This window comes from Equus przewalskii, chromosome 4 (genome assembly GCF_037783145.1).
Source record: "Equus przewalskii isolate Varuska chromosome 4, EquPr2, whole genome shotgun sequence".
Lineage (NCBI taxonomy): Eukaryota > Metazoa > Chordata > Mammalia > Perissodactyla > Equidae > Equus > Equus przewalskii.
The window spans coordinates 84868212-84883629 of record NC_091834.1 but is presented as its reverse complement, the minus strand read 5'-3'; the positions used below and the strand labels follow the sequence as shown (position 1 = coordinate 84883629).

At 52.7% G+C, this 15418-nt stretch overlaps 1 protein-coding gene across 1 annotated transcript; it reads right to left on the bottom strand.

Annotated features, from left to right (window-relative positions):
* Positions 1 to 1459: 1459 nt before the first annotated feature.
* Positions 1460 to 8200, bottom strand: CPA1 (carboxypeptidase A1). Its single transcript, XM_070616593.1, has 10 exons — positions 8044 to 8200; positions 7476 to 7557; positions 6804 to 7037; positions 6459 to 6560; positions 5792 to 5893; positions 5488 to 5598; positions 4696 to 4786; positions 3990 to 4189; positions 3382 to 3466; positions 1460 to 1729 (listed from the first exon to the last, which is right to left on the bottom strand). Exons 1-10 carry the CDS (start codon positions 8106 to 8108, stop codon positions 1542 to 1544), a joined length of 1260 nt encoding a protein of 419 aa, XP_070472694.1. The 5' UTR covers positions 8109 to 8200; the 3' UTR covers positions 1460 to 1541.
* Positions 8201 to 15418: the final 7218 nt, after the last annotated feature.

Genomic DNA, 15418 nt, shown 5'->3' with positions numbered 1-15418 from the left:
CCTTGAAGTCTAAGTAATCCAATTTTGTAAAATGATACATTGTCTTGCTAACAATATTTTTTCACTTATCAGTCTTTATTAATCAAATATAAGATCAGCTTTTTGCTTGCCCAAACTGAGCAGTTAAATGGGTTTCAGGTTATCTGCATAGATTGATGGCAAATGTTTCCCAAAAGATCACTTGAAGGAAGTGTTATAAAATCATTAGGGCATCTTTCTGTAAAGACTGAAACACCGTTTACCTTGCCTCATAAACTTACGTTTGTGTAAGTTTATGTATACTCTGTATACAGTCAGCCTCATTCTTTTTGTTTTTTAGAATGTTTGGCAACAAGAAAAAGATTAAAATAAAAAACTCCAAGATGAAAATTCCCCAACTGTCCCTTTAAAAAAAAAGCATTTGGGCTTCAGGGCATTTTATGTGGAAAAGACAATACTTTTAAGTCAGTGGAGCTGGATGCGTTGTGACACCTCTCCTGGCAGATGCAGGGAGAGGCTACCATCTTCAGCCCCAGAACCCTAGTTTGAGGAGCTACCAATCCACCCCGACCCATGTCCCAGCGACTTCTGTGGGAGTAACCCCTGCTCCACATTCACATCCTAAGAGATTTGGAATAAACAAGAGGTAGATTCTTTCTTTGAAAAAAATTGAGACACCTATGTATTGTGACGCTAGCCACCAAGTGTGTCACCACAGCCATCAGAATCACAAGCCAAAAGAGGGAAGCCAAATTCTAGGAGCTGTGGAGGTATCACGAGGAGAGCCTCATGTGTGAGAAATTTCGTGAATGATAAGGATGATGATGAATGGAACAGAAGGAGCAGAGCCAATGCACCAAAAGATGCTAGAAAGGATGTGGCAATGAAAAGTAAACTACTGTCCCTAAAGACATAGTCTTCATGATGACATAGTCTTCATGATGTACTGCGGTTAGTAAAATGTCCTGCTATTGGTGTTTGTTCTTTATCTTCAGTAAATGATTCCATTTAACCTAATTGTTTTCTTCCAATTTAATTCAGGAGACCATATTCTGCTTTATAGAAATTTGCTTTGCCCGGCTGCAACATCTATTTGGGACAGCAGTGGCCACCAGGTTTATTCTATTTCATACTCAAGGGTATTGCTTTTGTAGATGAATGGATCCCACTAGCTAGACTGTTGTACAAGCCGAATTCCTCTCCGCCGTGGGGTGCCGGGCATTTGGTTAGCAGCTGTGGCTGCTGCTTGCTACTAAGGTATGAACAAATCACCCCACTGATGAGCTGAGCTCAGGGTGGTCTAATTAAAACAGACGCCACTTGGCTACAACTTCACAGAACCTTGGAATGCAGGGGAATTTAGGGGTCATCTAGTCTAACCACCCACACATTTCGAGTGAGGCCTGCAGGAACTAATCACTTCTGCGCCAGCTTGAACAGGCAGACGCGCCACATGAGTTCCCACACACAAGCCCAGAGATTCTGTTCCATATATGCTCAAACTTTATTTCGTTGTCTGGGTGGGGCCAAAGAGGAGGCAGGGGAGAGGCTGAGGGGCCACTTCAGTAGGGGTGATTCAGGGTGTATTCCAGGATGGTCTGAAGTGCCAGCCATGTCTCCTCAGCCGTGGGTATGATCTGCGAGGCTGGCAGCAGGAAGCCATTGCTCCCGGTGTCCCGGAGCTCGAAACTGAAGGAGTACTTGATGCCCTGGTTATAGGCCCAGTCAATGGAGCTGCCGCTGGCTTGGTCTGGGGCAGAGGTAGAAACAGGAGAACAAAGGTCAATCAATCGGAAAGATGTACATGGGCCAGGCAATGATCCAAAGCCCAGAGCCTCATACGGTGTTGACTGGAGTCGGTGTCTACTAAGTGCCCACTGTGGACCAAGCAGCCTGGCTTCTTCCCAAGAAGCTCCCTCAAAGGATCTCAGACCAAGAGGCCCAGGGAGGCCCACCAGCCATGGTTCTTCTCTCACCGGGAGATGCAAGAAAGTTCCTGTGATTGTGAAAACCCCACTGAAAACCGCCCAACAGCTGCTTTGGTCGAGCCTCCAAATATCCCAGAGTTACCAGCCAGGGCAATGGGGCCTTTTGCCCCTGGGCTCTGGTCTGCAGGGGAAGCTGCAGAGGGCCTGAGTCAAGCAAAAGCCCTTTGTCTGTCTTTGCCGAGAGGTGCAGTTAAGAGTGGGAAATGAAGCCATTTTCGAATTGTGTCAGGGAGAGGGAGGAGGCTGCACGTCAGAATTTAACTTGACCACATTCAGTGAAGCAGCCTTTTGACTCAGGGTTGAAACAGTTTCCAAAGAAGACCTGGAGTCCACAAAACAAGGCCGGCCCTAGGTAAGGTCGTGACCAGCTCACTCACCACAACCCGGGCGCTGGGGCAGGAAGTCTGGGGGGGGCGTGCCGCCCTCCCACCTCTGCCCCTGTCATGTCCCCCCCCAAACACCCCCACTTCTTCAGAACTCCTGCCTCCTGTCAACTGGCAAACTTGTTGCAGAATTCCCTCAGGGCTCAACAGATCTGCCCACCCCACCTGTCTCCCACAGTCCCCTGCTGTCACTCTGCTGCAGCCACGAGGGTCTCCGTGCTGTTCCTGCTATTCCCGCAACACGCCAGGCCAGGTGACACAGTGGGGCCTTTGCTCTAGAAGGTTCCTCTGTCTGGAAGGCTCTTCCTCAGGGGGCCTCTTGGCTCCCACCCTCATTTCTTTCAACACTTGCCCAAATTTCACTCGCTTAGTGAGGTCTGCCCTTCACCTGCCTGCCCCACATCCACGCCCTTATTCCTGAGGCCCTTTACCCTGTTCTAGTTTTTTTCTTCCTCGCTAGCACTTACCACCTCACAGGCTGCATCATTTACTTATTTGTGTTTATTGTCAGTCTCCCTGGCTAGAATGTTTCCTGATCTTTGCTGATCTTATTCCCAATTGTATCCCAAGCACACAAAATACGGCCTGGTGCACAGGAAGTGTGCACTACACACTTGCGGATTTAATTCCATTCTGGAAGTGCTCCTCCCGGGGTATTACATGTACAAGTAAACTGGGAAAAGATAAGATATAGTCTCGAATTGAAGGGGATTGGACGAGGAGTATTTTTTTAAGTTGAATTTCCACAAATACCAGCAGAACTCTCCACCCAGTCCATGCATCAAGCTGGACCTAACCCCAGGACAAGGGGACAAGAGTCCACAGAGGACCTGACATGTTTGTCTGAAGGTGTCAAAGAAGGCAGAGTTCACGTCAGAAAAGGGCACCCCTGCCCACCGAGCCAGTGGTTGTCAGACGCTCCCAGATCCAGGCACCCTTGGCTACTTCCTCTAGAAGGGATGCTCTCTTGGGCAGGAAAGCCAGCTGAGCCTCCTCCTGGGGCCACCCTCGGAGCCCATGCACCCACTTACAAATTGTGGTGTAGATGCTGCCATACTGGAACTTGGTCCCATACAGAGAAGTCAGGGCTGCCACAGCAGACTTAGCCACCTCATCCTGGAGAAAACGCCAAACCAGACCACCTGTCATGGCCAGCAGCACCAGGCCCTCGGAACAGCAGGGCCAGGGTAGCCCGGGGGGCTGGCAGGGTGACCCGGGAGCGTGCGCCCCGCAGAAGTGGGTCCCCGGCAATGAGCATGGGGCCTCCTAGGCCCTGCAGGCTCAGCCCTGGGGGCTCAGCAGCTCCACAATCCTCTGACCCTGCAGGATGTCTGGCTAGCACTCCGCTGCCCTTGGTCACACTGCAGCTCCAAGTGTGAACTTGCAGTACAAGCTCAAAGTCAAGCCCTGCCTCTTGCTCTGTCATGTGACAGAAGTGACTCAACCACTCTGTGCCTCAGTTTCCCAGACCGAAAGCGAGGCTAGTCTGCCTTGCTGGTCTTCCCAATCATCGGGGTTCCGTGGGAGGAAGGGGTGCTAGGGGATAGGCCCTCAGGCCCTAAGCAGGTCCAACATGAAAACCCAAGCCTGCCCAAAGCTGCCTTTGGGATCGGAGGGCAAGCAGGGGGTCAGCACATACCAGCTCCTTCTGGTCAGCAACTGCTGCCTTTTTGTAGCCATAGGGATAGAGGAGGAGCTGGGAGTAGCTGTGGATGGAGATGAAGGCCTTGATGTTCCCATGGTCCTTCACAAAGTCCACGATAGACTTGACCTCCACTTCAGAATTGGCAGATTTGCCGTGGTAAGTCTCCGAGCAGGGGCTGCTGCTGGCTCCGGCCACTGCGGAAGGAGAGTCGGGGTAGTGGCATTCCTTGCCCCCAAGCAGTGTGGGTGTGGCCCTCACCGCTTCCAGGTCTCTGCACGGAGTTGGGGGTGAGGTGGGAAGCAGGAGGGCTCACCCCCACCCTGGGGTTAAGGAAAGGCCAGAGGCCTTTTATAACCTGGGGGTCAGCCAGGCTTGGGCAGAGCTGATGGCCAGGCCCAGGGAGGTAAGCAGGGCAACTCGAGCAAGACGGGTTCTTGTAGTGAAGTGACCACGGAGGGAAGGAGCTGGAGTTACCCTAGGAAACCCCTGAATAGGTGTCAGACCCTGGTTCCACTGGGAGGAACTTTCTTTCTACAGACCAGGGACAAGCAAATCTCAGAGCACAGCCTTCCTCACGGACAGCCTCAGAGGAGAGGCTGAGCCCCCTCCCGCCCTCACCCACAGGGCTGGATCAGGACAAAGGAGGGTAAGAAGCCATTCTGGGTCCCCTCCCTGCTCCCCAAATCACGCTGGACCTTACATCCAAAGCCAGCGTCCCAGTTCCTGTTGGGGTCGGCCCCGACACACAAGGAGCCCGAAGTGCGGGATCGAGTCTTGCGCCACAGGCGATTCTGGGGAAGGAATCAGACACTTGGTCATGGCGCCAGGCTGCGGTTCAGGGCCTGCAGAGAGCTGCGTGGGCTGCAAGCGGCCTCAGGCAACACGAAGCGCCCTGACCCAGAGCTCCGGTGTGGACACAGCGTGTGATCAGAAACCACTTTCAACTGGTCGTCAGGGAGGAAGGTCCAAGGGGGCCCTTGGTTGAAGGAGGAGAACGGAGGAAACAATGGATGGCATTTGGCCAGAGGGCTCTACTGGTGGGAAATGAAGAAGGCATAAGGTACCCCCCCAAACACATTTAGTGGGAAGCGTGCTGTACCTCCCGTAAAAATAAAATAGAACCAGCAATAAGGTTCTATTTTAATAACAGGCAGTGGGTCTCCACTGAGGGCACTTTTTTCCCCCACACCCAGACATTCAGTAATGTCTGAAGGCGTTTTTTGATTGTCTCAACTGGGGGTTGCTACTGGCATCTAGTGAGTAATAGGTCAGGATGCTGCTAAACCCTCGGCATGCCCAGGACAACCCCCCACACAAAGAATGTCCTGTCCCAAAAGTCGAGAACGCTGAGGTCAGGAACCCCTGATCAAGGAGGACCGGTGTGTGCGCCGCTCCCCCAACTACTGGGGGTTGAGATTAGGGGTGAGTAGCTTTCGGATCTTGGAGATCAGAGGCCCACCCAGCTTTCCTCAAGGACAGGAAAGGCCTGTACCGTGCTGTGGGTGTAGGCAAAACCATCAGGGTTGGTGACGATCTCCAGAAAGATGTCCAGGGAGTCAAGAACGGCGGTGATAGCTGGGTCCTGGCCATAGTCTTGCACGATCTGATGGAGGATTAGGGGGCAGAGAGGCAGAGTGGACCAGGCCAGGCCTCTGCCGTGTTAAGCAGTGGACGCCTGTCCTCGGCCTCCCTCTGCGGTCATTGCTTCTGGACGGGAAAGGGAGGCCAGGGCTTCTCTGGGCCTCAGACACCAATGCCCTACCCCGCAAGAGCCCGCCTCTCCTCCCCAGGCTTACCTTCTTTGCAAACCAGACCCCACTGGCCTGGGTGACCCACTCCCGGGAATGGATGCCCGTGTCGATCCAGATGGCGGGACGGTTTTTTCCGCCAGTGCTGAACTGGACGAGAAGAACAGAGAAGTGGTCCAGCTGGGGCCCCATCTCACGTCCTTGAAGGGGAGAGTACCCTGGGCCAGAGGCCACCTTCTCTCTGCGTATCTCCAGTTAATGCTCTGTTCGTGGGGCCATCACTTGGGTGGGGTGTAGGGGCTGGGGTAGGGATGGGGATCCCACAGAGCTGGGCCTTCTGCCCTCATATTGGCCTTGGGGCAAAGATGACTCAGCCAGACTTCCAGGCCCAGCCCCAGTCTGCTGCCCATGCACAGTTCTCTGTGGGAGGTCACATTTATCTGCACTACCCTGCCTCCAGGATACGTCCCACAATGTGACACTTGATTAAAACACTTGGCCACTTAAAAAAAGTTAAAATTGTGCGTGTATAGGTATGCACACAAATGACCAGCATGGAAATTCAGACCTTTCCAAATGTCGGCCCTGGGAGTCCAGGGACTTTCCTGTCCTGGGAGTCTCTGTGACCGTGGGCTCACCAGTGGGAGCCTATGCACAGATGTGGGTGCCCATTCTTGCACATGTGCCCATGCACATCCGCATGCAGCTCCCGTACCTTCAGCACGTAGAGGGGCCGACCTTCATAGGAGCTGCCAATCTGGAGTTTGCTGACAAGCTTCGGGTTCTCAGCCACCAGCAAGTCAATGAAGTCGTAGATCTGAGAAGGAAGAGGAGGGGAGGTGGCCTTAATGGCTCTGAGCACCTGGATGTCTCCCCTAGCAGCTCTGTTCACCAGCGTCCTGTGAGCTCTCGGATACAGAGGAGCGTGACCCAGACCACCCAGGCCATGTGGAGACAGAGTGGGCGCCACGCACACCCAGGCGGCCCCGGCTCTGGCCACATTCTGCCAGCCTGATGAAGAGCTTGGTGCTTGTGGGGAGTGGCCTCAGGGGTCCCTCACCTCCTCCAGGCTGTGGTAGGTGGCATAGTTAAAGTTGTCGGTCGAGCTGGCCCGGGCCTGGAAAGCGAGCATCTGCTCCTGCTCCTCGTCCAGCAGCGACTGCACATCCTCGATCATGATCGTGTACTCGATGCCGTGGGCCTCCAGGAAGATTTTGACAGCCTGGATGCTGGGGAAGGGCACTCGGACGTCGATGGGGGAGCCAGGCTGGGCAGGGCCCCTCCAGAAGTCCAGCTGGGGACAACAAGAGCCGGCACTGTCACAACGGACTGGAAAAGGACCAGCCTGGGAGTGGGTGTTAGTGCCAAAATTCCCCATATAATTGGGGGTGGGGCACGGGTGTTAGGGGCAGAGGGCGAAGGACTTTGTCCAGGGCGGTCAGGGAAATGGCCCAGGAAGCAGAGAGGAGGGGCTTTGAGACAGCAATCGAGAGAGAAGTACTGGAAGCAGGGGCTCCCCCTTCGCTCAGATGCTTAAGGGCAGCAAGTTTCTGGAACTAGGGGGTTTAAGTCACTTCCTAACAAGGATCAGTCCCATGGCTCCTTTTTGGGCAGCTGGAGAGAGAGAGCCCAGGCCCCAGTGGGCCCCAGGCGATCGTGGGGGCCTGAGATGGGCCCAACTGGCCTGAGAAACACCTTGGGGCCTCAGGGAGGGCTCCCCGCTTCCTCTGACCTGTAGGTGCTCCAGGTCCTCCAGCTCCTTCACCTTCTGCACTTGGGCTTCATCAGCCACAGAGATTCGGAGCACCTGGTGCCTAGGCAGAACGGGAGGGGAGACTGAGGGCCTGAGCAGCCCCTCCTGGCCGAGCACACGCCCGAGGTGGGAGTTGGGCAGCGGCCAGCCTGGAAATCCCATCCTCTGGGCTGAGGGGGGCAAAGCGTGAGGGGTCTTAGCAATGGGAGGCCTGGGCTCCTTGGAACTTTCTGGACACTACTGCTGTCCCCATCCCAGTTGAGACTCTATTTGTCTCTCCAAGGCCAGCTAGGCTTCCTCCCACCCCCTCTCCTGAAAATCCTTTCTCAGAGCTCAGATTTCCCCAGGGCTCAGGAGGCTGTCCTGACAGACCAGACCCCTGCTCAGCCCAGGTCCCCAGTCAGCCCGTCTCCCAGGGTGGGCTGGTCTGCTCCTCTCTGGCCGTCTTCCCATGCATCTGTGTGTCTGTCTCCTCTAGATGCTGGCTGGGGGCCAAGTCCTCCCTCTCTCCCCTCTGAGCACTCCCTCCTCCTCTCCACACCCCTACCCCACAAAGTCCTCTTTGCCGAGGACAGCCCCCAGCAGCACACTCAAAATCAGCAGCCTCTGCATGCTGTCCCCAGTTAGGAAGGCCAACAGAGGCTGGGAGAGGCTCCTGGGGCCTTTTAAACTCTCCCTGGACAGAGGTCTCCTGGCTATGCCCCGGAACTGTCCTCCCCTTGCACCTGGGCCCTGTCCCACGGGGAGGAGGCACATTTTGAGCTCTGACACCTTCTCACCCTCTGTGATAAAGTGGCAGGGAACAGGGCAGCTGGAAAGATAAGCCTGGCCCCAACCCCTTGGCCATGAGGGGCCGGTCTGGGCTTGAAGCCTCAGCTGGGACCCCCAGTCGCTCACAGCCCCGGGCACTTCCAGTTTGCTGACCCAGCAATGGAGAAGGAGCCAGGACTCCAGAGAGGCCACACCAGCTAGGGGCCTTGTTCGAGGCGTCCCCTTCTCCCATGTCCCTGAGCACCAGCTGTTTTGTTCCTGGGACAGAGCAAGCCAGGACCCTGTGCCCACATCCAGCTCCTGTACCTGCTGGCTCCTCAGCACCCTGGCTTTGTCCAGGGCTGCCCCTACCTGTGCACAGCACATCCCCCACTGGAGCGCATCCCCCTCTGGAGCACAGCCCCACTCCTACCAGCCCCAGAGGCCTCATGGGGGTCAGGCCACAGCAGCCGCAGCTGGGGCAGGAGCCCGACTCTCTCCAGTGTTTCCCTCCACCCCAACCGCTCTAGAGCTCAGGACTCAGGGCTGCCCGTGGTGGGAACTGTGACCAGATGTCATCTGAGCGGAAAGCGTGGTGGTGGGAAGCAGGCCCAGAGCCCCGTTGGGACTGCACAGTGTACAGGAGAAACTGGAACTCACAGAGGGGGATTGACTCTGGCTCTGGATGCTGACCTCACTGCAGAGACATCTAACGCAAATCCGCCCTAATCCACCGGGGCCTGCACTGGTTTCCTGGCACCATCGGGGGCCCTGCTCTGTGTCAGGGCCCCAGGCTTGGGCACTGATGACAGCCAAGGCGGTCCTTTCTGGTTCCCATCTGTTCCCTCTGCCTTTCTACCCTCTGCCCTACCTAGACAGCCCTCTGCCGAGGCAGAGTGACCCCGTTCTATTTACCCCCAATCTCTCCTAGCCTGGCTCTGGGAAGATGATAAAACACTGACCCCATCCTCAAGAGATGTTGAGCCTCCACAAAGACTGCTCCTTTTGTGCCAGCAGCCTGCCCTCCAGGCCCCGGGGAAGGCTCACTTCCTCCCAAAAGCTTCCTCTGGTGTCCTTCTCCCTTACAAATCTGCCTCTTATCTGAATGCTCATCCCTTTGTTCTTCATTCTACCCGGCCAGGTACTGTGTTCCCCGCCGGGGTGATGCCCAAGACAGACTGGTCCCTGATCTCAGGGAGCTCACCATCTCGTGGGGAAGACAGAAGTCACCAACTACCTTGTGCTCTCTCAGGTTCTCCAAGAAACTGTTGCCAAGACAGGATGAGACGCGCAAGAGACTTCCTGGGCTGCTCTCCTCGCTGCAGAAGACCCCAGCAGCACCGTTTTCTGCGACAGGGCATGAAAATTACCGGAGGCTATGGACTCAGCACTATACGCGTACAGGAGGGTCTGGGGAAGACCTTACCAAGAAAGTGACACTTAGCCTGGGTCTTAATGACAGGATCTTGCCAGGCCGGGAAGAGAGGGGATACTTATCATACTCTTCAGTGCTTGAACACAAACTCAAATTCATTCCTCCTTAATTGTTCCTAGAGAGTTATTTCTGTCTCCCCAACGAGACTATAAATTTCCTCCAACCAGGAACCGTGTCTTACCCGTCCCTCTCGCTCTCCCTCATCCCTGAGTGCCTTGCAGTGTTCTCCAGCTTTCTAATCTGTTCCCTACCAGGAAAGAAGGTTTTGTAGAGCCTTTCTTTAGCCTGCATTATGAAAACAGTTTTTTTCTATTTCTAAATCTAAAGCTGTCCTATAATTTTGACTCTGTTTCACGCACACTACACATGTTGGGGGATGTTGGCAAATTCTTGGGCCTTCTGTGAATTCCTTCCAGAAAAGATAAGCCCATAGAACAGGAGGAGGGGGGAAGGGCCCTGCCTCGCCAAGAGGGCCTCTCGCTGCCTCTCGCCAGCAATCTAAAGTGTCCAAGAGTCAAGTAATCTGTTTTCTTGCAAGATTGGGAAAGATTAATTCAATGCTGCAAGCTGAAATTGAAGCCAGCACCGGCAGGAAGCTGAGAGCACAGCAGCAGAGGAATCGGGGTCTCAGGTGGAGGTTCAGCCTGACTCTGTGGGCCCCTCCACAGCACCTCAGGAAGCTGAAAATTGCTGAAGACCAATTTGCTAGAATGGAACCTGGGGCAGAGGGCCACAGCTCTGCCTTCCCACTCCGTGAGCGTGTTTCACGTTGGTCCAAAGAACGGGGAAAGAGGAAGGCCATTAGGCGGAGCACCGAGACCCATTCGCATGAGAAAGGAACCACCAGGCTAGCATCTAGATCCAAGGACAGGTCACCGCATGCAAACAGACGGAGGCCTGCTATAGCATCGACCAGTGTTCAGTGTCCCTCCCTTCTTCCAGCCTGAACAAACCCAGATTGTGTGCAGGTGTCACGCCTCGGGAAAGTCACCCAATTGCCAGCTCAGGGATAAATTCTAAGATTGGTCTAAGACGACTGAGAAATCCCTTCTCATTTGCCAGTGATTGGTTTAGAGCCAGGCATGTGACCCAGGTTTGCCAATGACATGCGAGGGGAGGCCAGCAAGGAAGCTTCTAGCAAATATCTCCCAACTCTTGAGAAGGAGGCACTTTTCTCTGGATATTGTCAAATCTGTTGCCCCATCTTTGGACTACGTAATAGGAAAGAATATACACTTCCTTTTTATTAATTGGGGTTTCTGTTGTTGCTATAGAAAGCATTCTAACTGATGCATTCACCAAGCTCTTAAGGTGCTGGTATTGTCAGAGGACAACACAATTTTAGCCTGGGAGAGCCTTTACGTGACATGGAGAAAGGGACCCTTCCCTCTCTGGGCAATCATAGTCCCTTATCCCCTTAGCAGAATGCCTTTGTGCAGTGCACAAACTGAACAACTATCCGTGGCAGCCTTGTTGCCAGAGAATGTCCAAGCATGGTAAACAGAGGCTGTAAGGCAATGCTAAGAGAACACCACCACCCCCAAACCAAAACCTAGAAAATGGTTGTAAAAGAGGCAGAAGGAGAACCAGTGCCCCACCCCATGTCCATTTTAGTGATCAAAGGGGGACAGTGGACAAGAGAAATCCTTGAAGAGAGCACAAGTGGGTGCAGTCAGAATGACTGGATGCAGTAGCTGGATGAGACTTCAGGAGCCTCCCCTTGGCAAGTGTGCTTGAGGTCACACATGGTACAGCTGTGTGTATGGGAAGAGAAGTCTATGAGAATTTGGGGCAGCCGTGTGGTGCACTGTAGTGAACATTTCTCACTTTCCCCGCCAAGGGGCCTCCTCCTTCTGGCAACAGCATCTCCATTTTCCCTTGTGGAGGGAAGGACCCCCCTTCCCGACTCTGATTCAGGTGGACCTAGCCACCCCACCCCCACCCCAGCTCTAGGGATGGGCCAACAAGTTGGTTTTCTGCCGCATATGACTGAAAAAAGTGCATAGCCAACACAAAGACATTCTCTAGCTTCAGAAAAGAGCAAAATGGGGCAGGGGATGCCTTTTAAAAGTAGATGGCCACAAACCCGTTAGATGATTTGGGGCGGGTCACTGCATATCCCTGGGCCTCAGTTTCCTCATCTATGAAATGAGGGAGTTGGTCAGAATGATCTCTGTGGTCCCTTCCAGCTGTGACACTTTAAGAGTTTAGGACAAAAAAACTACACTTAGATATCACCTTACACCTGTTAGATGGCAAAAATATCCAAAACCAAGAGTGACAAATGTTGGAGAGGGTGTGGAGAAAGAGGAACCCTCATACACTGTTGGTGGGAATGCAAACTGGTGCAGCCACTGTGGAAAACAGTATGGAGATTTCTCAAAAAGTTAAAAATAGAAATACCTTATGACCCAGCCATCCCACTACTGGGTATCTATCCTAAGAACCTGAAATCAGCAATTCCAAAAGTCCCATGCACCCCTATGTTCATCGCAACATTAATCACAACAGCCAAGATATGGAACCAACCTAAGTGCCCAGCAACTGATGATTGGATAAAGAAGATATGGTATATATATACAATGGAATACTACTCGGCCGTAAAAAAGGACAAAGTCATCCCATTCACAACAACATGGATAGACCTTGAGGGTATTATGTTAAGTGAAATAAGCCAGACAGAGAAAGACGAACTCTGTATGACTCCACTCATAGGTGGTAGTTAACATATAGACAAAGAGAACTGATTGGTGGTTACCAGGGGAAAGGGGGGGTGGGGGGAGGGCACTAAGGGTGAAGTGATGTACTTACAACATGACTAATAATAATGCACAAATGTAATTTCACAAGGTTGTTAATTATCAAAATCTTAATTTTAAAAAAAAGAGTCTAGGACATGTATTTTTCACTCCCAAACAAATCACAATTGTGGTGACAGGTCTGGGCTTGCCAGGGTTGTGAAGCGATCAGAATAAAGCCACAGGGGCCTTGGGGCTTGTGATGGGTAAGTGTTCCCAGGGTAGGGTAGGTCGAGAGTGGCCACATCCTGCTGAGGCTGCAGGGGGTGGTCCCAGGGCTTGATGACATCATGGAAGGCTGGGAGGAGAAGGTCCGTCAGTGGCCTCTTTTCTTTCTTTCTTTCTTTCTTTTTTTTTTGCTGAAGAAGATTAGCCCTGAGCTAACATCTGTGCCAGTCTTCCTCTACTTTATATGCGGGTCACCACCACAGCATGGCTGATGAGTGGTGTAGGTCTGCACCTGGGATCCGAACCAGTGAACCCAGGTGACCAAAGTGGAGCGCACCAATCTTAACCACTATGCCACAGGGTCAGCCCCCCTAGCTGCCTTTTTGAGTTTTTCCCAGGAGAGCATATTTGCATGTTTGCTATGAAGCTGTACAATTGTCACTTTAAAGTAGCTAGCGGTGTTTGTCCCCAGAATGGAGGCAGAATTTTTCTCTGGAGGAAGAGTCACCTGAAGAGAGAAGTGAGTCTTTAAGAAATGTCAAGTCAGAGGCCAAATCTCAGAAGGGAGACATGGAAGAAAGAGGAACTAAACAGGAATGTCCAGTACTGTAAAAGGACAAGTAGAGGAGGGGAGGTTGGCTTCTCACGGAACCTGAGAGAGGAGCTGGGGAGCACTTGGAGGGGCATCCCTAAACTTGGGGGGCAGGACAGGCCGCTCCAGCCACCTGGGAGTGGGCAGGGGCTCCAGGAGAGCGAAGGAGGTAGGGGTCACCCCATGCAGGGACATGAGCCACCAACTCCAGAGCTCTCCAGCGTCCCACTGAAGTGTTTTATTTTCTACATTGTGTTACCCTTCTGGATTCTCATGCAAAATTTTGTGACATGTTGCCCTGCGGTCTTAGCTATGCTTTGGGGAACTGAGGGAGGTCGGCTGAGGGGCAGGAGGGCGGATGGCGAGCCACAGAGCTGGGCGCAGCTGGTTAGGAGAGAGCAGGAGGCCAGGCAAGAGGCCAGGGAGTGACAAGCCAGATGAATGGGTTTGCAAACAAGTTCTCATTCCCCAGGATTGTCCCAGCTCCTCCGGGAAGGAGACCCTCCAAAGGCTGAGCAGGCTGAAGTTGTCCTTCAGGACCAGCCTCCGCAGCAAGGGCATCATTTGCCCCCAAGCTGGAGGCGTGGGGTGGCTCCCCCAGTCTCTGAAGCCCTGACGCGCCCCATGTTCACTGGATTCGCTCTCAGCCCAGACTAAGTGGCTGCCTGGGCCTTCTGATTTTTCTAAAGGAGCTTTTTAAGATTTGGTTTTATTTTTCAGTAAGGCCGTTTTCTCTCTGGCTCTGTCTGGAGCCGTCAGAGGGGAGGTGGAGGAGGACAGGGGACGTGACAGGCACCTCAGCGGCCGCCCTGGACCGCGGCCATCAGCCCATCCTCTGGGCCTCTGCGCCTGCCCTGCCCTCACACAGGACTCTCACATCCCACGCCGCCTGCCTGGCTTGTTTTTTTAAGACGGCAATAACCGCAAACATTCACTGGGCTTCTTTCTAGCTTTCCATATGTATAATCGTTCTTTCTCTCTTCAGCTTTTCCAATGTTTTTTTCTTTTAAATAAATCCTCATAAATTTTCCTGGTGAAAAGGATGAAAAAACATACCTAGAAAGAGCAGTTTGTTGGGAGGAAAAAAAAAAAACCCCAGAATGTAGAAAAACTGAATTCCTGTTTAGCATTATATACCTAGGAAAATGAAAAAAAAAAAGTACAGGTTTTATGAAAAACAGAAGATTATAATATCTCTAAAACTTGCACGTCTCAGTCTTGAGCTTTTATTTGATAAACTTAACCCTCCAGCCATCACCTCCCTGGGCTTGGTGAGATGACCCCTCGGTCCAGGAGGAAGACCCCTGGCTTTGGTCTTCTCTGGGCCTTTAGGTTCATGTGGGGCCTTGCGCAGTTCAGGTGACGCAGAGGCCCCCAATCTTTGTAACTGAAAATAAGGGAGTTGGACTAGAAGCTTTTAAAGGAACGTTCTTTTGGGAAGTTCTGTGGCTGTGTGATTAAGTCAGTCACTTGATGAACCAGAGCAAAAAAAACGGATTCAGAGGCCCCTTCAGATCCTTTCCCCGCTCAGAGAAGCTGCAGCAGACTCCACTGGCTGCCTTCCCAATATTCATTCTCTCCTTCCTCCTTACCGACAGAACTCTAATTTTATTTGCAGCAGTGATGCGCCCAGCTATAGAGCAATTTCCCAGCCTCCTTTGCAGCTGGGCATGGCCACCTGACAGTCCCAGCCAATAAGATATAAGCTGAAGTCCATGGATGGGCCATATTTTTTACCCCTTCTCCTTCCTGCATGGAATTCAGTCATATGATGGAGACAAGGGGTCAAAATGATGGCACAGCAACAAAGCAGAACAGATCAGAGGGATCCGGGTCCCCAAAGCACCAAGGAGTCACTGAACTAGCCCTGGGCTGCTCACCTCAGACGACTTCCTCTTACATGACAGAAATAAAATCCTGATCTGGTTAGGCCACCGTAAGGTGGGTTTCTGTCACATAATGCTAAACCTAGTCCTAACTTGTACTAGGCTGAAGAGGAGAAACACTCCTTCAACTAACATTGAGTACCTACTGTGCGCCTGACAGGAACTGAGTAAGGGTGATAATCCAGACATGGTCCCTACCCTCACGAGCTCTCAAACTAGTGGCAGAGGCAAACAACAACAAATAAACAAGGAAGTCAACTAATCATCATTGTTATCAAGGAAATAAATAAGGC